This window comes from Botrytis cinerea, chromosome 8 (genome assembly GCF_000143535.2).
Source record: "Botrytis cinerea B05.10 chromosome 8, complete sequence".
Taxonomy (NCBI): Eukaryota; Fungi; Ascomycota; class Leotiomycetes; order Helotiales; family Sclerotiniaceae; genus Botrytis; species Botrytis cinerea.
The window spans coordinates 2437468-2462431 of NC_037317.1; the positions used below are offsets into that span (position 1 = coordinate 2437468).

Genomic DNA, 24964 nt, shown 5'->3' on the forward strand with positions numbered 1-24964 from the left:
CTAGCTTATTTGCTTTTATCTTCAATTCGTCCAGCAATATAGCGATAGGTAGTTCCATTCATATGCTTCTCCCAAATATGCCCAGCTATTCATCCCCTCATATAACCCATCGAATTATCTTCAATCCATATGTCCATCCTTAATGATAATGCAACTCTTCAATCAATCAACAAAATCAACATATCCCCTAAACATATCAATAAAATCCGGATCCATCTCACCCACCCAAGCCGGTTCTTGACGGACATTGGCTTTCAGATTCCCTTTCTGCTCATCATCTCCACCATTCCCTATATCCGATCCCATAATTCCAGAACCCGTCTTATTGGCCCATGCTGGTGCACTACTTCCACTGGTAGATTTTAAAGCGTCCTCCGGATCTTTTCCAATGCTTTCCATACCGCCACGATCCCCATCCTCATCTCCTCCATCAATTTTTCTTCTTTTCATCTGAGGTAATACCGGACCATCATAACCTTCGTTCTCATTTTCACCCCACTGATCATATCCCATCACATCACCGTTTTGAAAATCTTTCATCCAAGGACTTGATTGCTGACGCTTTATAGATGGCATACCAATATCCATCTCATCCATCTCTCCTTCTTGGTGTTTTCTTTGAATCTGATTCATTAATGGACTAGAGAATTGTTGTTCATTGACTTCCTCAGAATTGAATGCCGCAAAGTCAAACACATTATTAGCGAAGCTTGTATTGAGTTTGGGAGTAGCTGGGGCATTAGGGGCAGCGGGGCCAGTTCGAAGATTGATGGAATCATCTAAACCTATCATCGCAGCTTCGAGACTACCAAATGAATCTTCAAACGGGTCGTCAGAATGAGCTTGTTGCTCATTTCCATCTTGCCTAGAGATGTCCACACTCATAGCTGGTGGTGGTAACTGAGTTGCAGAAATAGAGACACCTTTGGACGCTTGCTTTTCACTGCTTAAAAGAGCAGAAGGGGAAGGGAATTCATACTCATCAGAATCAAAATGTTCCGGTTCATCTTTTTCATCATTCTTAGAGCCATCATTATACATGAATGAAAAATTTGGCATTTTTCCACTTGCATAAGAGAATCTGGGCTGGCCTTTCGGAAGTCGAACAGATGTATCTTTTTGAATACTTGTATGCAAATTATGCAATTTACGATAATCTCTTGGAGCGACGTCGGGATATGTTACTGGAAGCAAAGTTCTCGAAAGGTCGACTACTTCAACAATGTCTTGATCCGAACTTGGACCCGATGATTGCATAAGCTTAGGTTTCTTGGTCAATTTCGAGAGCTGTTTCGTACCGGGAGGTTGAGGATTACTCATGCTGGGCTTGGTCACACTTCCCTTAATATTATCATCAATCTTCGAACCTTGATCTCCGGTAATTCCTGTGGAAGACTTCTTTCTCGTAACCTTTCTAGGTTTATCCAAACCCTCCCTACAACACCTATGCTTACAGATTTGACCATTTTTCAAAGTATTTCCATCACGACAATGATGATTACAAGCCCATTTCCCATTTTCCATCTTCACGGGCTCTAATTCAACGACTTCTTCATTGAATTTCTTATTCTCTTTAGAATTGTCTAGACCAACTGTATCAATATCAATGAAAGCATCCGAACCATAATCACTAGAAGCTCGACGTCCACCTTCAATTTGCTTGGCTACTGCGAGCATAGCATCTTCATCAATACCATCATCGAATTCATCACAAATTCCCAGCTCTTGAGCCTTTGATCTCTTTATGCTCGGTCGTTCAATCATAGCTTTCGGAGGAGGAAACTCAGATGCGGGAACGTGGTGCTGTAAAACACAAGATTTTAGAGTGCCAACAATCTCATCGCACGCAAGCCAACACTTGATCTCGTCATCTGGTGACGAAAGCTCAACAGTAAACTCTTGTTTAGAGCCACCATTCGACAATTTTTTGATGTTCATACGCCAGAAAAATACCAAAGTGCCAGAGGATGTTTCGGCTATGAAGGTAATTGAAGGTATTCTACCCGACCAGTTGGGTATTTTGGGATTTGAATAACCAAGTACGGCATTGACTTTAACCTTTGGTTGCTCTCCCTGTTTTGAAAAAGCTCTTCCAACAATTTGAGCTGTGAGAGTCAATTGAGGGAACTCAATCAAAATGTCCTTCATCTTTTTCCCAAATGGAGGATTTTTGCCCATAACTCTCTCAACCCCTGCTGTATCAAGCCCAGAAAGCTTCTCTATAGTATTGACGTTATTCCCAGCTAATTTACGTAGAGATGCTGGTCCTATTTGGGGAACTTGCCTCAACTGTAAAGATGAGTTTTCCCAGTAATTCGCTGCAACACTCCTAGAAAGATCAAGAGCACAGCGTACAGAGATCGAATCACAATCCACAGCTTTACAATCAATAACGCATCGAATCAAGCGTTGAAATCGTTCCAGTATGATATTAGTCTCCATTGCGAACTGTCGACTGATAACTCGAAAGTCGTTATTTGTTAATGGTTCAATGCCACCAAGCTGTACTTGAATCATGAGAAAGATTTTATGACCTGTTGTTGATATGTTCTCCTTGATTGGAAACTTCATCATGGGAGATTTGTTAAATTCTCGAAGACTTGATCGTTCATTTGGTTTCATTCGGAGGTCTTTGAATTCTGCTGCTTGGCATATGGTATTCAAGATTACTTCCGTCTTCGAATGACGAGGAATACTCAATAATAATTTCATCGTCTCGAACTGGACCATGTATCGGCTCATAGCAGCACCATAATCTGTGCACGAGAAATTTTCCTCTTTTGTGACTAGCTCGTATTCTTGAAGAAGTTTGATATCTCTCTCGCACACCAATTCGAGTTGTTCGTCGGCATCTCTACTAGGAGCAACCCCAGAAAACTTGTAATACTTAGGATTCTGTCTCATCCTAACACTCAAAAATGTCCCTCCTAACCAAACTTTGGCTTCGTAAGCAGTCTTGATGGTACGAAGTCCGATTTCTGAGTTGAGATGTTCAATGAGGTTCAAGTGTAGCGTACTCTCCAAGATATCCTGACCGGAAATCATCTTTTTGTATCGATCTGCCTTATCCATTCGAGTCATGATAATTGCAATAGCACTATCGTCAAATTGAGGTCTTCCAGCACGACCTAACATTTGCATAACCTCGAGGTCAGAATATTCGACAAGACCACTATCTTGAAAGCAAACTGTACCCTTCAGAACCACAAGATGACAAGGTAGATTGACTCCAACAGCTAATGTCGAGGTACAACAGATTACACTAATATCTCCTTTCAGATATGCTGTCTCAATAGCACATCTATCCTGCGCATCAAGGCCTGCATGATGATAAGCGACACCACATCCAACCAACTCTTGTAGATCTTTACTTCCTACAACTGTTCTGGTAGTTGGAGTTGGCCAAGCGCGGTCGACAACCCTTTGTCGAGTCCAATGTTCCGCAAGAATAGTTGCTGTAACTTCACACGATTTTCTAGTGAAACAAAAGATCATAATAGGCTTCTTACAAGAATATTTCTGAATTAAAGCCGGTAACTTGCCATCAAGGATTTTCTCAAAAGCAAAGTCATTTGCACGGCTCTCGTATCCATGCACATGTTTCTGTAACTTGACAGGTCTGAATTCTTCGCCGAATGTTTCTCGATGAGCAGGTAATTGTCGACTACTTGAATCTCTTCCAAGCCAAGTGGCAATATCATGTCTAAAGTACGTATATATTAGTCTACGTCAAATGCTCCAGCAATAGGTATTACTTACGCATTAGGAACAGTAGCACTCAAAGCAACAAACCGAACACTAGCGCCGATAGAATGCATCCGAGAAACTACAGCTTCAAGAGTAGCTCCTCTCGCATCCTTAAGGATATGGACCTCATCAATCAAGAAAAGCTTCACCAACTGCAAAAGCTTTTGATAATCTGTCCATTTTCGCGTAATACTATCCCATTTCTCAGGTGTGGTAATGATGATCGATGCGTTCCCTACTCGACTCATTTCGGCATTGCTAGTATCACCAGTAAGTTCCGCAACAGGTAAATTCAAATGACTAAACTTCTTGGTCCAATCCCTCATACGTTCCGAACAGAGAGATTTAATCGGTGCTTGATAAACGATCTTGAACTGTCCTGAACCATAGCTTTCGACTAGCTTACAAATGGCAAGTTCTAGAAGAGCCGTTTTACCACTTCCAGTAGGAGCAGAGATAACAATGTTATTATTGGTCTTATAGATTTGTGCAAAACATTTGGACTGTACAGCATTGAAAAGTTCGTACGGAAATACTTGACGAAATCGATCTGGAAGTTCGTGAGGGGATACCAGCTGAATTCCATGTGCCTTTGGCGGGCCATTCCCAAAAGGGATAATCTGATGGTCATTCTTAAATTGTCCAACACTACCAGGATATGTCTTAGCGGGCGAGAAACCGAAAGTCTCTACACCACGGCCCATCTCCTGTGCTTGAGAGGCTGTCGATGATAGAGCATATCTGTTACTGGGTGAAGCCTGATTATGAGGTGTATGTGGAGCCGTATACTGGTGTTCGAAACCCTGCCCTGTTTCTTTTGTATTGTGTGGAGGTAAACGTCGATTCGAATTTCGACGTGAACTAACTCTAGCACTAGGACTCGACACTGGAAGTTGCAAAGGAGAAGAATTTAAGGTTGTATTCATTCGTTCAGGAGGTTTATAGGCGAAGGCACCTAAAATAATTAGCCGACTTAGTTCATATGAATTCAAGGAATAAATGATAAATGCCATACCCAAGTCCATTCTAGTAGACGGTGGTGTAGAAACCTGTTGGTTCTTTTGCTGAAACTGCAGCGGTCTCTCCAATTGACTCTGAAAAATGTTCTGCTTCGAAGGACTCAGTCCCAAAGCTCGAGGCATCAGCATTGATGTCTGCGAGATCATATTGTTGGCAAGCTGAGTTAGAGGACTCTGCCCTTCACCAACACCGGAATTCGAAAGACGTGCTGGTATATTTCTCGGCTTGGGTTTCAGCTCGATATCCTGCAAGATCTGCTGTTTGAAGTGATCATCTGTACTGGTCAGAACCCTAGGTTCTTTTCGTTCACGAGCCTTGGATTGTGCTTGACCGCCAACATGAGAAGAAAATCTAGGGAGAGATAAGCGGCCTTGCCCATTACCAATACCAGCAGTAGAATGTGGAGCGAGTCTTTGCATAGGTTGAGATAACTCAAATGAAGGACGACTCAAGTACCCCTGGAGTGGATCATGAACCGGAAGATCATACGAAGCTCGCACATCTGTATTTTGACCAAGAGGTGACATCCTTTGCCCAGGTTGCCTTGGTGCCGGAGCAAAAGTAAATCCCGCAGTAGGCGGTTCCTCTCTTGGTGCCATCAGATATCCAGAAGATTGGTTATGTCCTCCTGTGTTGTTATAACGACCTCGCACATCCACATCCTGACCGTATGGACCAGATACTTGTTGATTATGCTGCATTGGAGATGGTCCGAAGGTGAATCCTGGTCCTGGAGGTAACTGTTGAGAGTCCTTACCTATGAAGAAGTTTGTGGAAAATCCTGCATCTTTTCCATCTCCATGATGAGGCACACCATCAGATGTATTGCCAATTGTACCATTCGCAATTCTCTGAAGATGAGGATCCCAACTTCTATCCATGACGACTTTCACGCTATGTGGAGCAAAACTTTGCTTGATTGCTCGTAGGTAATCTGAGACCCTTTTCAGGATTGATGATAGATAAGAAGAGATTGAAAAAACATATGGAGGATCAGATAACTATCTAAGTACGCCGATAAAGAATGTCACAAACATGAGAGAGAATGAAATGAAGTGTGTGTATCAAAGGCAACCATTGATGTTACCCCTCAATTGTTTAGCGTGCTTTCCATTTTTGACTTCACTTCACTTTACTCTTCACCTACCAACCACCTCGATATTCTTTACTTGAGAAATCGAGCCAAACATGTTGTGCAATGTATGAAATCTTAGGATTGTAGTACCAAAAGTCTTAAACCGCCTCAACATCAAGAAGATCCACTTCTCATATATCTCGCAAGTTAAACATCACGTGCCCTCCATCCATTTCCCTCCCTGTTCAATGCGCGTTTCAATGCTCTTTTTCATACGGAAAAATCATTCCAGCTGACTTTCCCTAATCGTATATGTAATATTTTGCTATTCCATAGGTATCCTATGCGCGTGCACGCAAGACGTTTTTTCCCACCCAGGTATCATTTCGTTCGTCTCTACATTTCGTCATCTCGCGTCACTCCCTTCTGTACCTCTTCACTGAAGTTTCAAGCGAACTATATGGATTTCCAACAGTATGAAACCAGTGTTGACGCTTAAGAAGTTTAGGATGATAAATCGCTCGCTAAAGTGAAGTATGCATTAAAGGACCCCGCTCCAACTCGCCCACTATCAATCTCAACCCCAGCCTATTCAACCCATCCAACCAAAAATCAATCATCCCTCTTAACCTTTCCTCTCGAACTTCCCACCCTCGAATGATGTCTCATGGGCGAACTAGGCCTACTAGTTGATAACGATGCTCCAGCTCCTGGGCCTTTCAGCCCACTTAATGGATCTAGCGTCATACTCGACCTATCCTCTTCGTACTTTGGCGTAAATCCATTATCAATAGTAGTCTTCTCATAGCTCGCGATATTGATTGGTGGAGGTCTATTACGTTTCCTCTCTGAACCACTATAGAGCCATGTTGCGAAAAGGACTATCGATGTACCGACAAGGAACTATGAATATGTGAGTAAGAATTTTTTCAAAGTAAATCTCTCCAAAAACTTACATTGAGTGAAACCTCAAAGTCAAAAAACCAAACGCTGAAAATGAAACTAATAACAATGCTAATACTCGTTGCAAAATTCTTCGCAATATTATCACTATAGTTTATGCAAAGCGCAACGAGAATCCCCCCCAATGCTTGCATAACAATAGCTGTCCAAACTATCGCATTATAGCCATCAAAAAACCCATTCTTCGCAATTTCCTCTCCATCTTTGAATATCACTCCAAAGATAAAAGCTGGAAAGAGAGAATAGAACGAAAGCTGCACATTCCTCGTCCAAATCGTAACATGAGTCGTGGATTCCTTTAGCACCTTCTCAAAATATACCCCGGTGAGACCTGATATGACCGCCGCGCCCAACACAGCCATGAGACCAATTGAATAATTCATGACTGGTTTGACAAGCCCTTGATCTTCTTGTATTCCCTCATATGTAGCAGATCGTTTTGCAAGACCTTCGGAAAGCCCCTCCATACCACGTTTCGTCAATTCGGCTGCTACTTCCACTGCGCCATTGCCCATTTGTCCCAACTCATGAAAAGAGCGTGGGAAGTAAAACCGGGATTGTGAATCGTTCATTGTCGAATATGCAGACGGGGCACCGCCGGGTAGTTGAACAATCGTAACTCCAATTGTGAGCAAGACCAGAGCTATCCATCGTTTGGAAGAAAGTGTCCTCCTAAGCAAAACCACACTGAAAACCGCCGTTGTGAGGATCTACATGGCCAAACCAGTCAACAATCATCCCGCACATACAAGAGACAGAACCGACCTTCAATTGATATAAAACCTGAAATTGTACAGCTTCCAAATTGCTCACAGCAATATATTGTAAGGAATTCTGGAGAGTGTACAGAGTAGCTGGAATGGCCAATTTCCAACCATCTCCAGAAAACACAGACATGTATAATTGTTCAAAAAGGACCGTGGCCGGCGTAGAAGGAGGTAACGTTCGTGAAATATCGTACATGGCAATCGTCAAGGAAACTGCCAACTTCATGATCTCATTGAGAAAAACCGCGGTTGATGTGGAATATCTATGCCCACCCCCTAATGGCATTATCCGACTATAGTGCATTATCTATCACCATATTAGCTACGCTTCCTGCCAATATGTCATGTCGAAGACAAAGTCGACGCATTTCGATCATGTCAACGTACAAGTATGAGGGCCGAGTTTTGGAAAGTAAGCTGCGAAAGTATTAACACAAATCCATTGTCCAAATCCATCAAAGTATATCCTCACCGAAATGAGAGAAACATGCTTCATTGATGCCCCCATCCAACTCTGCGACGCGTCTTCTATCGCCATCGCGCTCAAGATTATCCTGCACTTTCTCTGTGTGTCAAAACCGCGGGGGTGGATCTCCTCTCTCTATCCTCCGTAATCTTATCTCTCAGAATACTATGGTTGAAGAGTAAGATGGATTGATCATGAATAAGCAAAAGCCTTTACGTGCAAGGCAAACAGTGAGGTCAATGATGTCAATGATGTAAAGGAAAGGAAGGATTGTTGGTCTTGGTAGAAAAGAGACGATCTAATGTTCTAGCTAGCTAGCTATTTCTTGACCCTGTTCATCGGTTTGCCCTGTCCTGCTGTGCTGTGCTGTGCTGTGCTGTGCTGTGCTTTGCCTTTCCTTTCCTTTCCTTTCCTTTCCAGATGTTCAAAATTCAAGAATCAATCTTGGTTGGACCAGTCAACCAATCATTATCAAGAAACAGCAAGCTCTCTCCTGGAAATCCACCAGCAAATACCAGATTGACAAGCTGATCAAACGTGCACATCTATGTACGCCCTTGTCTTGCGCTCTCCTCTCCAATTTTATGAGGATCCATATTCGCCAAAAGCAGAATTCTTATTTCTAATTCCAGACCTGATCAGCCATCATCAAACGATTCTCGATATTCACATTGAGAAACTATTGAAGCATCAAATTAAGCAGTCAATATCAATCCCTTCATCCATCCATCCCATCCCATCCCATCCCATCTCATCCCTCCACCAGCTCATTCTCTCTTTTTTTTTTTTTTCTTCTCCAAAAAACTCTAAATCACTTCTCCAAGTTCCATGACCACACATGTCTCACCATCATCCACCCACCCACCTAGAACATCCCCAGATCTCCAAACCCATCAAAACTTCCCGCAAACAACATCGCCTCGCCTCACCGCACCACACACAAGCACCACCACCTATCTGGTATTCATTCATACGTAAAACCCAATCAACGGGATCCCAACCCCAACCCAACCCAACTCAAACAAAAACACAAACACAAACACAAACCAAGATCCCTCCCTCCTCTCAACTCCCAACTACCTACCTGCTCCCCAATGCCTCTTGACTCGCACCACACCCACACACATCCACACATCCACACATCCACACATACATACCTACCTACTCACCCAACCAACCACCCCAAAAGAAGGCAAGCCTCTCAATCGCCAGCCCACCACCACCCACTAACCCCAATCCCCCCTAACCCACGCAAGTTAATCCCAAAGACCCAACCCCCAAGCATCCAGACTTCTCTCCCGCCCCGAGCGTCCACCCTCCGTCCATACGACTATACTTACCTCGGAAGAGTCCCGCAACCGAGCTACTGCTACTGCTACTGCTACTGCTACTCCCAATCACTCATCGTACATTTAAACATTTACACACTTGATTTCTTCGATCTGACTACAAGATAAATCTCTGACATTTGACATTTGACATTTGACATTTAACATTTAACATTTAACATTTGATATTCGCCATTCACGTTAATATCAAAAAGTTAATACAATGCATATATCGATCGTAGCTTATAAAAAAAAAAACAAATATTCATTCAATCAGAAATATCAAATTCGATTTTCGACTCTCGATATCATCTGTCTATCCCATAAGTATCTATAATATAAATCTTTCTCTCTCTCTTTCTATCTATCAATCAATCATCACCTATACTATACACATCCATCCATTTATATATCTATACAAAAATGGTCGCCAAGCCACCATCTTCATCCGCACCAGCTAGCTATACAAATCCTTTGCTTCCCATTCCCGTCCCCTCTCCTCCCATCCCGTATAGAATGTATAAATGTAAAATAATCAAGAGGGGTATATGCATATATAACCAAAACCCATCAATCAATGTAGTGTCATGAAAGTAAATAAGACAGACACCCCATCCACATCTTCCTATCCAAATACATACATACGTACATACATCCCAAATCCAATTCCAAATTCCAAAATCAATTCGCACCCAGTGATATCTCATAAGAACAATAAATATAAATTACCCCTCCACCCGCACCTCAAAATTACAATCCTCAACTCATCCCTTCTCCATTCTCTCATCCCACAAATCTCACTTTCCCCATACTAGGATTTCTCTTCACATGATCCTCATTTCTACCACCTTTCTCCACCTCCAAAGAAGCAAATCTCGGATCATGTTGTGGTGGCGTACCCGGTCTCTTGAATTGCGGTGCATCAATCGCAGTCGCACTCGCACTCCCATGCCCCCTAACCTCATTTCTCGAAACTCCTCGACTATTCGTCGGCGTCTCATCATCTTCTTCAAATTCCTCGCTTCCCATGCTCAAAAAATCACTCAGATCCGGACTCGGTTGTCCGTATTCGGTTCCCATCCCATATCTACCTCCGAAACCCATATCCTTTCCCCTCATAATCGGCGCGTCAAGAATCAGTGGCACCTTCTCTGTTCCCGGTCTAATCGTACTCGCCGTACTCGCTTTTGAGAATCTTGACGACGCTCTGTTTCCTGTCGACCTCGGCGGCGATCTACTCACTCCACGCGCTTGGTGTTCTTCAATAATCTTTTCTCTCATGCGTGCTCTCTTTTGACGCAGTGCTTCAAGAAGTGCTTCTTCTTGTTGTGTAACTTGCATCATGCGACCACTAGATGTTGTATGAATAGAATCCGTTTCGGCATCAATTTCTTTAGGAGATAATGGCGGTGTTGGTTGTTGCTGTTGTTGCTGATGTTGCTGGATATGTTTTTTGGGCTTATGAGATGAAGTTGGTCGAGAATCTTGTGAATTCATAGAATCTTGCCTTGTGATACTTGGTGGCATTGGCCATTTAGACAAGCCTCCATTTGGTTCCGGAATTGTCAAAAACGCATTTGATTGGTCACTTGTCTTCCTTGTGGATGATGAGTTTTTCAACGCTGATGATCTTCTTGACGGATTTTTCGTGGTACTTAGGCGATTTTGTAATGCGGGAGGAATTATTTCGCTCTCGGCATGTGAAGGAGCTTTTCCAATGGATATATTATCACGAGATTTCGATGGTTCAGCGTCAGATAAATCTTCTTCCGAATCAGATGATAATGACAACACACTGCTTTGTTGTAGATCCGCACTCGAAAAGACACTCCCCCCTGTTTGTCTCGATGTTTTGGTGTTGTGGCTAGATATGCTTCCAGTACTGGATACACCCAAACTAGAATGTCCTGTGCTCTGAGAAATCATACTGTTGCGGAAATTTCCATTCTTATTCGAACGTACGTTCTTCCACGAAAATGCTTCCTTTTCTCCAGAGCTAGAATGTAAATCTTCCAATCTCCGACGTCCTTCCCTCTTCTCTGAATTTAGTGACCCTGGCTGACGGCTATTGCTATTCTCCGACGTGTTGGGAAACAAATTAAAGGTTTCCGGGACGTTGGTTTCTGGTATCGCCTTCATATGAGCATTCCTGGCTGATTGATCATAGTAATCATGTGAGTCGTCGGGGTTAGCATGATTTTGTATCTGGTCCCTTTGGTCCCTGGACTTTGTTGATAAAATGTTTTGCCTTTGTGATTGTAATGATTCTTTCGAAGCTGCTTTGGCAAGTCTATTTCGGAGTGAGGTATTTTGCTTGGAAGAATCGTAGGAATTTTGTGATGCTGCCGAAGGTCTTCTTTCGGACCTATGAAACAACGAAGATATACCCGCCCTCACTGACTTCTTCCGCTCCGGTGATCCCAAATGATTATCATTCATACTCGACAGACTTTGACCGGCTTGATCCCAAAGATCCACAGAATCGGCTTGCAAATGTGCACTCCTACTAACAACTGGCGTAAGTCCTTTTCGAAGAGCCATATCTCGTGCAGACGATGCAGAAGTTTGTTGTGATATCGCAGCCGGTAACTTTTGTCGATCATAATATGATTTCAAGGTAGATGTAGAATTTTCATTTCTCAATCGATGTGTTGTGCTAGAAGTTTCCGTAGCCATATCTTCTCCAAAACGCTGACCCAATGCATTAGATGAAGCCTGTCCTCTCAAATTTGTTTGCCTGGGGAAAACACCCGATTCCCCATCCCATTGATCATAATCATGACCATCTTGAACCGTTGAATGTGTTGATTCTGATATAGAAATACTCATCCGACTCGATCTAGATCCAGGTCTCCTCCAATCCCCAGATTCGATGGTGCCAGTTCCCAGAATTTGTTCAGCTTTTGACAAGTTCCCCGAAGATATCTTTGATGGCGGTGGAGGTACTTGATACGCTTGTTCTCGACTCGAACTACGCTTGCGCCCAGGAATGGGAAATGAGAATTTTGAAGTTCGCCCCATCTTGATGAAGCCGCAATGAATCGGAAAATGGCTGGTGGGTAGATGTTATGTATTCGTAGAGATGGTCGACCTCGGTATATGTCTCTCTAAGCTCCTAGGCCTAAGCTATATGTAATTATATTCTAGAAATTTCACAATCGCGTATGCAGCGCACATGCAGGCGCTGTGCTGGTGTCAAATTGAACCGCCGTTACCGTTCTTCAACGAGCATCGTGGCTTTCGATCGTGAATTAAATGGGAGGGGCTATGAGTTCCGCTAACAAAGCTTGATACCAGGGTTCGTTATACAGTCGGTGTGTGTGTATATGTATATATGTATATATGGATATAGTGATGTGATGTGACAGCTGACAAGGCTTCCAATATAAAGTCCTCGCTCGCTATGTATTTATCATGAAGTCGTTGAAGAAAGATTGGAGAGCGGTAACATTCGAAGCAGCTTGAGGTCCAATGGTCTACGAAACAAAGTTCGGAAATGCAAAGAAACAGACAACAAAACAAAAGAGAAAAGATTCCTAGTCTTTTTCGGAAATTTCACTATTTCATAACAATAAAAAAAAGTATCTAGGAAGATGGATGTTACAACTTACGGGTTAGTAGGATGAAATTGAATTTGGTCGTGTCAAATCGTAATCTCCATGAAGGCCCTGGTGGCCCATCCTTGATCAATATGGAATGGACCCTGCGCGATAATTGAGGAACCATTTACCAGGATGGATACTTACCAAGCTCCCAGTGGCTTCCAAGTCTAGGGTATTAAAGTACCAAGTACGGAGAGGACTCCATAGTTGACGATTAAAAGACTGGGATTGTACATGACCATTGAAGATATGTTGTTTGAATTTTCAAATCGGTCGAATCATCTCGTCTGCCTCGAGTTTATAAAGTTTGGTGTGAACCCACCTATGAACACACGTTTGGAGGACTAGGTTATGCTATTGAAGAGAATTCGGATGCCGGAAACTCTCAAAGATGATGCTTCATATATTGAGATCTGTTGAATGATGGACTTGACGGCCCGTCCGCTTTAAACCACGGAAGTGGTATAGGTATCATCTAGGCATGGATGAAGATTCTCTTGTAAGCCTACCTAGCTGATCTAGCTAACCCACGGAGTTCGAACCACATGTACGGATTAGGAGGAAGATGTGGCTATGAATTTGATTGAGAGTATTACGCTTGCATGGTTAGGTAGGTAGATATATTATGTTACATGTACTGGCTGGCTGGCTGGCTGGCTGATTGTACTTTTTACTTCCCTCTGCCACCTCACGTCGTACGAAGTATGTACTCTGTACAGCGTCGGGTACTGTCGTTGATGAGATCTCGTTAAAATCATGATTCATGAAGGGGTAAATCCCACCCTATCCCATCCCATCCCATTCAAATAGTTGAAACCATGTAAAACTTCAAAAGAAGATGTCACGCCATTAACAAAAGCAATGTCCTGCAATTATAAACTGTATTCACCAGTGCGCACTACTTTCTTTTATAACAGATGGCACGATTCAGTGTTTTCGCCTTCTTTCGCCGCCACAAACGACCCTGAACTGTAATGCTCAACTCTAAAATTAAACGAATTCATTCATCTGATCTAAAGTAATCCATCAAAACTATTGAACTATCTAACTTCATCTCTTCACCCTCATTTTATCAATCAATCAAGTAATTACATCCCATCACGAGGTCTTAATTTGACGACTCAAATTAGATCAAATCATGTCCATCTATCTACCTATTGTATAAACTCCTCACCAAGTGACTATCCCACACTACATGTTACCGCAGGCTACAATCCATTATTCATATAATGTGCTAGTAAAGTTGTGAAGATTGGTGGTCCCCCCCATTTCCCATTTCCCATTCCCCTAGTGTGCACGCATGGCATGTGTGTGAATCAGGGAGTGCACATCCCCCAACATACCCCCAAGCCTATTACATCCGATCCCCAATTCCAATCTCAAGGTCTCGAGATCAAAGAGTTCCCCGCAAACAGACATGTACACTTACTGCATGCATGTACAGTACAGAACGATGTACCACGAGTAGCCAAGTGAATCGTGCGTGAATACACCTCAAGAACAACCCCCTTTCTCACCCCTGCCGCTCCATCCTAAAAGTCTCACATGGTAAGAGAGAGACGTATACTATCATTTGTGACCACCTCCCTTCCAATCCTCGAGATTCCATCGCGCGAACTTCCTCTTCCTCTATTTTCCATCACATCGAATCACATCACAAGCCACGAACCTCTTTTACAGGTAACATTGAATTCCGTGAAGTGGGATTCTCGACCCTGCCAACCCGTGCCAGCTTGGTCTGCAGTCTACCAAAAACCTATCTACCGAGCCTGTCTACTAACACTAGAACACACCAAGCAACTACTTCATCATCCACCGATCTAAACCTCAAAAGGAGCCAAAAAACGCCCAAAGCTAAATCCATCAAAAATGCGTTCATAGCATTCAAATAGTCTCATCCTAAGCCCATACATATCCCAGGTCTATCCCTTCAAAATACACCAGAAGCATTTCACTCCTTCCAATCATTCCACGCTGTGACGCTCGCACCTATTCCCACTCTTTTCTTTTCCAACCTGACGGTTCAAAAGAAAGGAAAAGAAAGCAAGCAAGAAAGCGAATGACAAGCAGAACTTCTGCTCGTCATTTTGATCTGCCGTCACAGGAGATCAATATTGCTTTTTTCCCCATCACAAAACTACCCGATCACGTACCTAGTACATAATTACTTTTCTTTCCATTTCTAAAAACAGTGCTCTGAAAATCCATGCTCCTCCGTACATCTTTTCTTTTTCCTAACCTTCCATTCTCCATTTTCCATTTTCCATTCTTCCTTCATTTTCCAATTCCATCTAGACCCTAAACTCCAACCGGGGACACCGACACCGAACACAAGCACTAACACTCAAACGAATTCCCACATGTTTTCCACGCTTATTCCGTTGCACCCAACACTAATAATTCAGGTACCAGAAACCACCTTGTAATCCTAGATGCTGATCGACTAATAACATCATAACATCTTATCTTCCATGAATCATAATATCATACTAGAATTTCTCTTTATCTCGTCCTACATCATCCGATCTCATCGTGAGTATGGTATCTCTCCATATATTCCTAATTCGTCCCGTACACTTCATCCCATTCATGTTTCGTGATCGACCTCCCGGCCCTTCACAGTCCGACACTTGAAACCTCAATTGTTTCAAGACAACCAGCAACCATATGTTACACACGTTACATGTATACTAGGCACACTTAACTTGGTCCAAAATGTGTGATACAAAATGAATTAGAATCACCAGTACTACACAAACATCTCATTCTGTATGAACCTTCAAAGAAGTCGGATGAATTAAGATGCACAGGAATTATTTTCTTGTACATAAAATTACACACAGAAGACTGATTTATGTTGTGACGACCGAGTGCAAAGCTAATCTACATGAAATAGTGCTCAATCTAGCAAAAAAATAACTATCAATCAATAATAAAACGTTTCATATTCTCCCGAGACATCATCACGAGCATCAGGCAATATGACTATTGCGCTCATCTCTCTGTCCGACTCTTCGTAACAGGCCACTGCGAACTATTTGATCTGAGGCTGAAAGGACTAGTCGCTACTAGAGCAGATCGCATTCTCTTGCGAGCACTATCCGACACTTCATCACCAGCACGTTTGTTGGGCTGTTGAGGGGTCGTTTGAGCAGGCACTCTTGGTGATCTTCCCGACGTCTCGTTATTCAAGCTTCTCCATGAACTAGGGGTCTGAGTACTGCTTCCTTCGCTTCGCAAGCCGCTTCGGATCGAACCCTCGGGTCGACGAAGACGACGACCAACTGGTGTAAGTTGGGTCTGGTCTAAGGATTTGCCGGTCAAATCGGTTTTTGGAGCTGCTGTAGCAAACTGTGGTGGATTAGACCTTTTCATAGGCTGGGATGAAGGATTACCCACAGGCTTGGTGTGAGAAATGTGTTTGGATGGATCAAACAATTCAGTTTGAAGCTTCTTGCGGTCGCAGAATCGAAATGGCTCCTTAGAGGACTTTGAACATTTCTTAATGAAACCTTCGGTTTCCAGAGACCTAAACAAAGCCTGCGTATCTTTCAAGTTCCTATCTAGAATCATGATTAGTGCTATACGAATGTTAGTTGCACCAAACCTACTCATGTACTGGCAAAGACCCTCCATGTCATTGAAACTATTCTGTTCAAGATAATATACCATACGTCTGCGGGCACATAGGTGGTACATCTTCTGATTAAGAATGTCTGATTCCGACCCTGCGAAAAGGCACTCATAGCACTTGAAATCTGCGCTGACACTCTCCTTGCTATAGCCATAGCATTGACTGTGATAGAAGTTCCTACAAATTTCACATTGAATCTTTCTACAAATTAGAGTATGCAAACGCAGATAAAGGCTGACATACCAAATTTTCACGGTCATCATGGTTTTGACACTCGCACTCTACCTCCTCCTCCACTGCTTCCGACGCTTCCTCAATTACTGTATTACTGAGCTCTTCTGGTCCAACAGATGCCGCATGCCCCCCGAAGGTGGTTGACTGGTAGGCGGGTATCGGTTGTGTATCTGTATCGTCAGATCCTTTTGCGTGCCCCTTAATTCGTAGTCAAATTAGTACATCCACCAAATAAAATATTCCATGGACGGGTGATAACCTACAATCTGATTGATCCATTGCACTGTGCTCTGATGTGTATCAACGCTCTGTGATAATTGACTATGCCGCAAGGAAGACTGGCTATTGTCATCGATCACCATATTGGCCAATGGTGTTGTGGATTTGAGACGTGTGACAGTTGCGAAATGTTTTCGACTGGAGGTAACCTTCGCATCACTCAAAGCTGTTGCTTTTGAAAAGTGGGTATCGATGACTGGGGCATCATAGTACTTTATCTCAAGTCTATGAAAGTTAGAACAATTGTAGCATCGTGGATGTCGCAATGTTATACCCATGAATACCGTTGCTCGTTTGGCCCATGAGAATTCCACAACCATCAGGAAGTATCTGAGATGACGATGCAGCACGAAACCCTCGATATTCATGCTTGGGGCGTGTGTTCTCATTGTACAACAATTGCATACTCACTTTGCGTCCAGCTATATTCGGATTCAGCGGATGTCAATAGATGTTTGGTGGTATGACCTTACCCGATTGACCTTGAACATTTCGAGAACTATTCATAACCTGTCGAATCAAGTCCCTTAGCCCCTCCTGTGCTAACCCTAAATTGATGGTAACTCCATTATCATTCGACAAAGAAGCAGATATTTGAACATAGGGATTCTTTTCAACATCTTTGTAAGTGAAGTCTATGGTGAATGCTTCAACGAGCTGTTCAGGGACAACTTCTTTTCGATAAACAGAAAGTTGGAATTTCGCCAAACATTTATCGCTTACAGCATCCGCAACTCCAAACTCCTGAGTATTGATTAGTTAACCACTATATAAGAGACTAGAATAAGGTGAAATACCAGCCAATCGAGAAGTTTCTCTGCGCCAGGGTTGCCTGTTCCTCGCACAACAGAATTGAAGGAAACGATCTCATCACCAGCTTCATTCAAATTGAAGTTTTTGGGGATGTTTGTTCCGTTAATAAAAGTTTCGTAGGTAAGGTCTGGATCGTATGCATCGTAGATTCGGGTCTTGTAGCAGTTACTTGGAAAGAGTTTCCTACCAAAAACAAACTGGCTGACCTAAGAAGCATTTGTTAGCGGACACAGAAGTAGAAAGAGCCTAAGATACACACAGCAGCGTTTACACCAATCTTTACCAGCTCAAAACTTTGATTTTGGCTGAGTACAAGTTCTTGTACTGTTTTAGGAGCTTCCGCGGTAGCCTTCGCCTTATCCTTACCCTTACCCTTAACCTTTTGCTTCGTCTTCGTTTGTGGTTCTACCTGTGGTTTTACCGGTGGTTTGGCACGAACAGGACGATCAAAACGTGGGAGTTGCTTGCTTGGCATAGTGAAACACGCTGATGTAAACAGCTGTTGGAGGATTATGGATGGAGAGAATTGTAGAGAAAGGACAAGTTGAAGGTGTTGTTCAACATTCAATCAACCACAATTCAACTGTTCATCAAAGCTAATGCTCTCGAGAAAGAAACGGGAAAATCCAATTCAAGGCGATGATTTGAAAGAAAATCGTGACGATTGAATGGGTGAATACTACCTGGGTAGGTAATTGTGGACTGACACTTTGTACGGGAAAGACAATATGAGATGATAGAGAATCCAATCAGAGATGGTATTCGACCAACATTTTAAATGGATGATGGGAAGAATTGATGGAAAGTGAAATCGAAAGGGTTTGTGCGAAGTTGAGAGAGTGAAGAGAATGACTAAGAAAATGAGGCGAGAAGTAAGTAGGTAGGTAGAGAGGTAGTGTATTATAACAGGAAGGTACATGTAGGCAGAAAAGGAAGGCGCGCACCCTTCACTCTTCTCGGCCTCCCCCTCACCATACATGCGAACCACCTGAATAATCTTGTCGGTTTTCTCGAGTCTAATATCATTCGGTTGATCCAATTCTCTTCCACTTGATGTTATCTTGGGAAACTCTCATTCTAGCACTTGTAGAATGCAATGAGCTCCCCTAATCTACTCTAGTGACTTTGAACGACTCTCGACAGAGTTCACCATATTCCATATCTTATATCCCATATCCCATATCCCATATCCCATATCCCATATCCCATATCCCATATCCCATATCTGCCTTTACCTCGACATATGAAATTGTATGGCTCGACGCTCATGGTATCACCAGAAAGCTCCATGTGTCAATGGCACTGACGCTCTCCTAGCTTTCCGTGGCGACTGCTGTGGAGATTGACTATTTTGTAATCAAACTATTTCTTGTTGAGAGTCGTATCAACATCAACCATTCCAGGCCCAACTACCTTCATAGCTGAGCTACCTTATCATGCATTTGGCAAATGTTTCAAGCACGTAGAGACAGATCTCATGACCTGGAGGCGAGGGCGAATGCGTTGTGGTGTGCTTGTCAGCTTACCTACCTAGGGATGGAATACTTAGTGTCGTATAATCTCTCTGGTGGCGGGCTCGGCATCCAATAAGGGGTTGTTGTGCGGAGTTCCAAATACTTCCTTCGAGATCGAGTCATTTGAGATGGCATAGTCAGACTATGATGATGGACTGTGAAATTCATCATAGGCATTTTCAACGTAAGCTGGGCTCGCCTCGGGTAAATACACAGAAGTTCTCCTGTTGTCGAATGTTACAGCAAGGGGCACGGAAACCCGAGTATGAAAAGAGGCAGATGGTGAGATATTGTGGCGACGATACTACAGTAAGGAACATTTCAAGGAAATGGCGAGATGCATGAGGACCCCATTTTTTATAGATATAAATATCCCGGTAGCATGCACTCGGTGCAAAATTGCAATCTTAAATGTAAATATATTGGAATGAGTGAGAATGTGATGTTGACGTCCCATTTCGCTGACTCGGACTCCGACTCCGCCTTCCTGTCCTGCCTCTGGAGAATCTTATACAAAGTACAGACAGCACAAGCACAGTACGTAGCTGAGTGAGCGGCAGCTCGTCACCTCTCTCCCTATTCTCGCCATTGCACGGTTGTACGGTGAAGGCAATGGACGAATGAATGGGTGAATGAATGAATGAATGAATGAATGGATGGATGAGCGCTCTTGTCCAGAACCGCTTAATAAAAAAAAGTTTCAACCCGGCGAACAAACCATACACGGACCGATCCATCTCCACCTTCCACTTTCCATTCACTACAATCAAACCCGCACACGCGCTGAGATAAATCTTCCCTTGACAGTTCACAGTTCTCAGTTCTCAGTTCACAGTTCACAGCACTCCATTTCTCTCTCTCTCAGAAAAGAAGTTGTCTCTCCCCTTCTCCCCTTCTCTTGTACATTCTCTCTCTTTCTCTTTATTTGCAGTAATATAATAGTCTCCACGCACCAGCTTCATATTGTCTCACCACGGTTCTTCTTACACGTTGCCCCCGATTTCATACTCTGCAGGTTGTCTGTCATCCGGGTCGATTCCACATCTCAAGTCCCCCCCACCACGACCACGATAATACTTTTCAACGTCGATTAATCTGGCTATGTTATCATTGGAATCATAGGATACTAGGGGCTGTTTTAAAGTTGCGATATACTCGCGTGTGGTCAGCCTCAAATCAGGAACGCGTACGGCCTATTAGAGAGGGGCAGGCTAGAACTTTTGCTTCAAGTCTCGAACTTAACTAGGCACTCGAATTTCAACAAAATGGATCCTCCTCATAGACCCCAGAGTAAACATCGAACGCTTTCCCAAAGTGCTCAAACGTCTGGAACAGCAAAATTCACATCAGACACCTCTCCGAGTCCGTTCATTTCGAATTCGAAGTTGTTGCAGCATAGTGTCGAGACTCGACACCCAAGCCAGACCGTTTCTTTAGGGTGGGAAGATGGAGACGATACAGTTGGACATGCATCGAGATTGCAGGTTGAGTTGGAAGATATTATCGAAACGAAAACTGTCACCACAACGACTACAACCAAGCGATCATATCCTCCACTACTCTTCCAAAATCCACGACCATTCGATAGCCTTGACGCAAAGGAATATCCTTTAGCGTTCAAACCGACTCCTGCTGAACTAACTAGGTTTTCATACGAAATTGATGGACGACAAATGGAGTATGAGGAAGATAATTTACGAGTTGTTATGCACAAGGTTCGAATATTTTCATTTTCTTGTACGCTTTCTTTAAGCCTTTACATTACTAATATTTGAAATTTTTCAGAATTCACCAACCGACCCTCTTCGCAGTTCTTCTTCGCGCCGTCGATCAAAAGAGAATCGTGAACAGTTCGAAGATGAATTAGCTAGAGCAGAGAGAATGATTAGGCTGGATGCGGAAAGTAGCAACTTTAGAAGGGCTTCGAAATCGAAAGGAACATCTGACTATCGACCCGCCAGTAGACCTAGCAGTTCAAAGGCGTCAGAAGTTTCCATTAACGAAGTTAAAGATGCGGGCTCGACTGCTCAACCCGAAATTCGACGTCGAAACCTTGGTCTGGGTATGCACTTACCCGACTTGCCAGTAACTCCCGATCTGTCCGAAGTAGAGTTATCCTCGAGAGACGCCCCTTCCTCGATCTCTCGATTTCAAACTAATGCATACACCCCTCAATCTGGTTTAAGCCAAAATGCTTCGTTCGAGAATTCAGAAAGTCATTTGGAAATCGTCAATGAAGAAACATTCAATAACGCAGTTGCTACACCCCCAATTGTAGAATCTGATCTTGAGTCGTCTGGTCATGATACAAACTTCGCACAAGGCCAGCGCCCACATTTGAATACTGCAATTGCTCAAAACGCAAGCCTTCCTAGTCCTGGTCTTTCGCCCACTCCAACCTCTCCAGAATTTGACAATGATGATACAGGCGACAGCCAGGAGACATTAGATGAGTACGCTCTTCAGGTAGCTGAGACAACCACGACTCGAGATCGGCATATCAGACCTACTGGATTACATTCACAAATTTCTACCGTCATGGAGATCGGTTCTATGCTGGATACTTTCGATGCGATGCCAAGCGAATTAAAGGCCTTGGTGATGTATCAGCTTAGTAGAAGGTGCTCCAAGAAAACTTTACGGGCTGTTGCGGGTTTCGTAAATCCTGCTTTGATGTGCGATTTTCTTGATGAACTTCCTGCTGAATTAAGCTTGCATATCTTGAGTTACCTGGATCATAAAGACCTTTGTCGTGCCGCGCAAGTTTCGAAGCGTTGGAGAAACGTTATTGACTCGAACGAAACTGGATGGAAAGAACTCTTTGATCGTGATGGTTTCACACTCCAACCCGAAGAACTTGAGCGAGCAATACGTCAAGGTTGGGCATGGCAAGACCCTTATGGACCGGATGGTTATGAAATGGATCTGAGTATTAAAGACAAATCACACAATGTGGAAGTAGGCACGTCTGGCAGTAGCAGCAAGATTGATACACTTAGAAGACCTCGGGCTACCATTAAAAGAAAGCGAACTACTGGAAATTCGGGCTCGGAACGCGCAAAGAGAAGAGCGATAGGTAATGATGTTTCAACCAAAATATTAGAATCGGCATCCAGATTTCATAAATCTGAAGGCCCATTAAGCGCTGCTTCTGCTGCTGCATTAGCAGTACCAAATCCCGAATTAGGCCTACCAGGATTACGAAAACTTCATCTCTTCAAATCTTTATATCGCCGACACTTTCTCCTTCGGCATAGCTGGACAAATCGTACTGTTGAACCTCATCACATGGCTTTCAAAGCTCATCCATCTCATGTAATCACTTGTCTTCAATTTGATGATGAAAAGATCTTGACAGGTAGTGATGATACATGTATTCATGTCTACGATACTAAAACTGGAGCTCTACGCAAAAAGCTTGAAGGGCATGATGGAGGCGTTTGGGCTTTACAATATGAAGGAAACGTTCTTGTTTCCGGATCTACTGATCGTTCAGTACGCGTTTGGGATATCGAAAAAGGCCTTTGCACTCAAGTCTTTCATGGTCATACTTCAACTGTACGATGTTTACAAATCCTTATGCCATCAGAAGCGGGAAAGACAGCAAGTGGTCAATCTATCATGGTTCCTGAGCAACCTCTTATTATTACTGGTTCTCGTGATTCTCAATTACGCGTATGGAAATTACCAGCCCAAGGAGATAAGCGATACATCCAAACTGGACCACCGACTAATGATGCTGATTGCCCTTATTTTGTTCGCGTACTTGCTGGACATACTCATTCAGTGCGTGCTATAGCTGCTCATCAAGATACTTTAGTAAGCGGTAGTTACGACTGTTCTGTGAGAGTATGGAAAATCTCAACAGGTGAAGTTTTGTATCGTTTAACAGGACATACTGCAAAAGTTTATAGTGTTGTTTTAGATCATAAACGCAATAGATGTATCAGTGGTTCTATGGATACATATGTCAAGGTTTGGTCTCTTGAGACTGGTTCTTGTTTATTCACACTTGAAGGTCATACATCTCTTGTTGGTCTCTTGGATTTACGTGATGAACGTCTTGTCTCGGCAGCTGCAGATTCAACGTTACGAATTTGGGATCCAGAAAGTGGTGTGTGCAAGAGTACCTTAAGTGCACATACAGGTGCTATTACATGTTTCCAGCACGATGGACAAAAGGTCATCTCTGGATCAGATCGCACCCTGAAAATGTGGGATGTCAAAACTGGTGAATGCATCAAGGACCTTTTAGGTGACTTGAGTGGTGTGTGGCAAGTCAAATTTGATGAAAGAAGATGTGTTGCAGCCGTACAACGTGATAATTTCACATTTGTCGAGGTTAGTATCCATACACTTTCAAATCTGTATTCGTATCTTTACTGACAATTTCAATAGGTCCTCGACTTTGGTGCATCACGAGACGGTGTTCCGAAATCCGAACGTGGTCATCGTATCCTATTACCCAGTATCGACGAAACCGAAAGAATAGTCGAAGTTGCCGATAATGCAAACGCATAAACGAATGTATGAAATTTAAACGACGTCTAATGAAACTTAAACCCGAGAATGTATGAAGTAGAATTACTCATATTCATGAAATATTCATCATTCTCATGGGGAAATGGGAACGGGGAAATGGATGGGAGGTATACCCTAGTTTATTCAGCTGTTATCTTCGCTTTATATTTCTTCACAGTATACGTTTTGGGGTTCGATTCCTCAACCGGGGCGTTTAAGGTTGGAGGGTGGTCACATTGGTGCATATAATTCATTTTTATGCACAGCGAGGAATTCGTTCTTCACTTTTTCTTTTTTACGAATTCCCTTGATTTTTGTTAAACTTCATTCTTTTCATCTCGTCTCGTCTTCTCTTTCTGATGTAATTTTTTTTTTCTTGCTCAGCAGCAGTTTTGGGGTACAAGCGAATTCAACTTATGGTGTAGGCTATGTCTATGCATATAGTAGTATAAACCAAGCTGGACTCTGTGTTGTCTGGCTAGATGTTTCTCCTTGGAGGGGTTGAAGGGGCAGAGACGAAAAGAAATGCAAGGAATGATGCGATTATACAAATTTTATGGCTAGGTAGATGGATGAAACGAGAGGTCGGGGGGTTGAGTGTGGACTAATATAACGGTATAAGGAGATATGATGACATTGGACGGATCTGTCCACACAAAACATATCACCTTCATGCACGCACATCGCACCGGTTCCTGATTCTTTGCGATGATTTTTTGGGGAAGTGGGGGGAGATGAGGGGAGAAAGGGGCAACGAGACAATATTAAAGATGCGAAATGCAATCACTTACTTCATTTCAAACGCATAACTTGAGCTTGTGCTTGAGCTAGAGCTAGAGCCAATGCAAGTTGCATGGCTATTTTATGATATTCGGCAAAGCATTGCTCAGGGGTGGAAGGGGGGTGCTAGGCGAGGGAAAAAGTTATTACATACAATCCAAGCAGTCAATAAATCAAATGATCAAATTATACCTTACATTAATGATGACGGTCTAGTGGGT

At 43.0% G+C, this 24964-nt stretch overlaps 5 protein-coding genes across 6 annotated transcripts; 1 reads left to right on the plus strand and 4 right to left on the minus strand.

The window, feature by feature from the left end:
- Positions 1 to 10: 10 nt before the first annotated feature.
- On the minus strand, positions 11 to 5715 carry Bchfm1. Its single transcript, XM_024694788.1, has 3 exons — positions 4763 to 5715; positions 3760 to 4702; positions 11 to 3703 (listed from the first exon to the last, which is right to left on the minus strand). Exons 1-3 carry the CDS (start codon positions 5646 to 5648, stop codon positions 163 to 165), a joined length of 5370 nt encoding a protein of 1789 aa, XP_024550581.1. The 5' UTR covers positions 5649 to 5715; the 3' UTR covers positions 11 to 162.
- A 5-nt stretch (positions 5716 to 5720) lies between these two features.
- Positions 5721 to 8464, minus strand: BCIN_08g06650 (hypothetical protein). Its single transcript, XM_024694789.1, has 5 exons — positions 8045 to 8464; positions 7960 to 7989; positions 7571 to 7879; positions 6799 to 7515; positions 5721 to 6745 (listed from the first exon to the last, which is right to left on the minus strand). Exons 1-5 carry the CDS (start codon positions 8108 to 8110, stop codon positions 6455 to 6457), a joined length of 1413 nt encoding a protein of 470 aa, XP_024550582.1. The 5' UTR covers positions 8111 to 8464; the 3' UTR covers positions 5721 to 6454.
- A 1148-nt stretch (positions 8465 to 9612) lies between these two features.
- On the minus strand, positions 9613 to 12952 carry BCIN_08g06660 (hypothetical protein). The gene has a single exon (XM_024694790.1). It carries the CDS (start codon positions 12385 to 12387, stop codon positions 10150 to 10152), a length of 2238 nt encoding a protein of 745 aa, XP_024550583.1. The 5' UTR covers positions 12388 to 12952; the 3' UTR covers positions 9613 to 10149.
- A 2452-nt stretch (positions 12953 to 15404) lies between these two features.
- Positions 15405 to 19364, minus strand: Bchop1. 2 transcript variants are annotated; one of them, XM_024694791.1, is made up of 9 exons: positions 18188 to 19364; positions 17913 to 18134; positions 17589 to 17859; positions 17390 to 17537; positions 17100 to 17340; positions 16846 to 17034; positions 16580 to 16799; positions 16368 to 16531; positions 15405 to 16319 (listed from the first exon to the last, which is right to left on the minus strand). In XM_024694791.1, exons 1-9 carry the CDS (start codon positions 18401 to 18403, stop codon positions 15963 to 15965), a joined length of 2028 nt encoding a protein of 675 aa, XP_024550584.1. In that variant the 5' UTR covers positions 18404 to 19364; the 3' UTR covers positions 15405 to 15962. The 2 variants fall into 2 exon arrangements, with proteins under 2 accessions (XP_024550584.1, XP_024550585.1); XM_024694792.1 differs by having other exon boundaries at positions 15405 to 16531.
- An 852-nt stretch (positions 19365 to 20216) lies between these two features.
- Positions 20217 to 24941, plus strand: Bccdc4. The gene is made up of 3 exons (XM_024694793.1): positions 20217 to 21157; positions 21228 to 23783; positions 23841 to 24941. Exons 1-3 carry the CDS (start codon positions 20708 to 20710, stop codon positions 23961 to 23963), a joined length of 3129 nt encoding a protein of 1042 aa, XP_024550586.1. The 5' UTR covers positions 20217 to 20707; the 3' UTR covers positions 23964 to 24941.
- Positions 24942 to 24964: the final 23 nt, after the last annotated feature.

What these genes read in the sequence shown, in the direction of transcription:
- BCIN_08g06650 (XM_024694789.1), bottom strand. Translation starts at nt 8,110, where the DNA reads ATGGCGATAGAAGACGCGTCGCAGAGTTGGATGGGGGCATCAATGAAG. An exon ending in AGCATGTTTCTCTCATTTCG is followed by an intron (nt 7,990 to 8,044) that starts GTGAGGATATAC and finishes ATACTTTCGCAG; the next exon opens with CTTACTTTCCAAAACTCGGC. An exon ending in AGGTTTTATATCAATTGAAG is followed by an intron (nt 7,516 to 7,570) that starts GTCGGTTCTGTC and finishes TTGGCCATGTAG; the next exon opens with ATCCTCACAACGGCGGTTTT.
- Bccdc4 (XM_024694793.1), top strand. Translation starts at nt 20,708, where the DNA reads ATGGATCCTCCTCATAGACCCCAGAGTAAACATCGAACGCTTTCCCAA. An exon ending in TACGAGTTGTTATGCACAAG is followed by an intron (nt 21,158 to 21,227) that starts GTTCGAATATTT and finishes GAAATTTTTCAG; the next exon opens with AATTCACCAACCGACCCTCT. An exon ending in ATAATTTCACATTTGTCGAG is followed by an intron (nt 23,784 to 23,840) that starts GTTAGTATCCAT and finishes CAATTTCAATAG; the next exon opens with GTCCTCGACTTTGGTGCATC.
- BCIN_08g06660 (XM_024694790.1), bottom strand. Translation starts at nt 12,387, where the DNA reads ATGGGGCGAACTTCAAAATTCTCATTTCCCATTCCTGGGCGCAAGCGT.
- Bchfm1 (XM_024694788.1), bottom strand. Translation starts at nt 5,648, where the DNA reads ATGGATAGAAGTTGGGATCCTCATCTTCAGAGAATTGCGAATGGTACA. An exon ending in GTCTACTAGAATGGACTTGG is followed by an intron (nt 4,703 to 4,762) that starts GTATGGCATTTA and finishes TAATTATTTTAG; the next exon opens with GTGCCTTCGCCTATAAACCT. An exon ending in AGTGCTACTGTTCCTAATGC is followed by an intron (nt 3,704 to 3,759) that starts GTAAGTAATACC and finishes TACGTACTTTAG; the next exon opens with ACATGATATTGCCACTTGGC.
- Bchop1 (XM_024694792.1), bottom strand. Translation starts at nt 18,403, where the DNA reads ATGCCAAGCAAGCAACTCCCACGTTTTGATCGTCCTGTTCGTGCCAAA. An exon ending in AAATGTTCAAGGTCAATCGG is followed by an intron (nt 17,538 to 17,588) that starts GTAAGGTCATAC and finishes ATCCGAATATAG; the next exon opens with CTGGACGCAAAGTGAGTATG. An exon ending in TGCAATGGATCAATCAGATT is followed by an intron (nt 17,035 to 17,099) that starts GTAGGTTATCAC and finishes CTACGAATTAAG; the next exon opens with GGGCACGCAAAAGGATCTGA.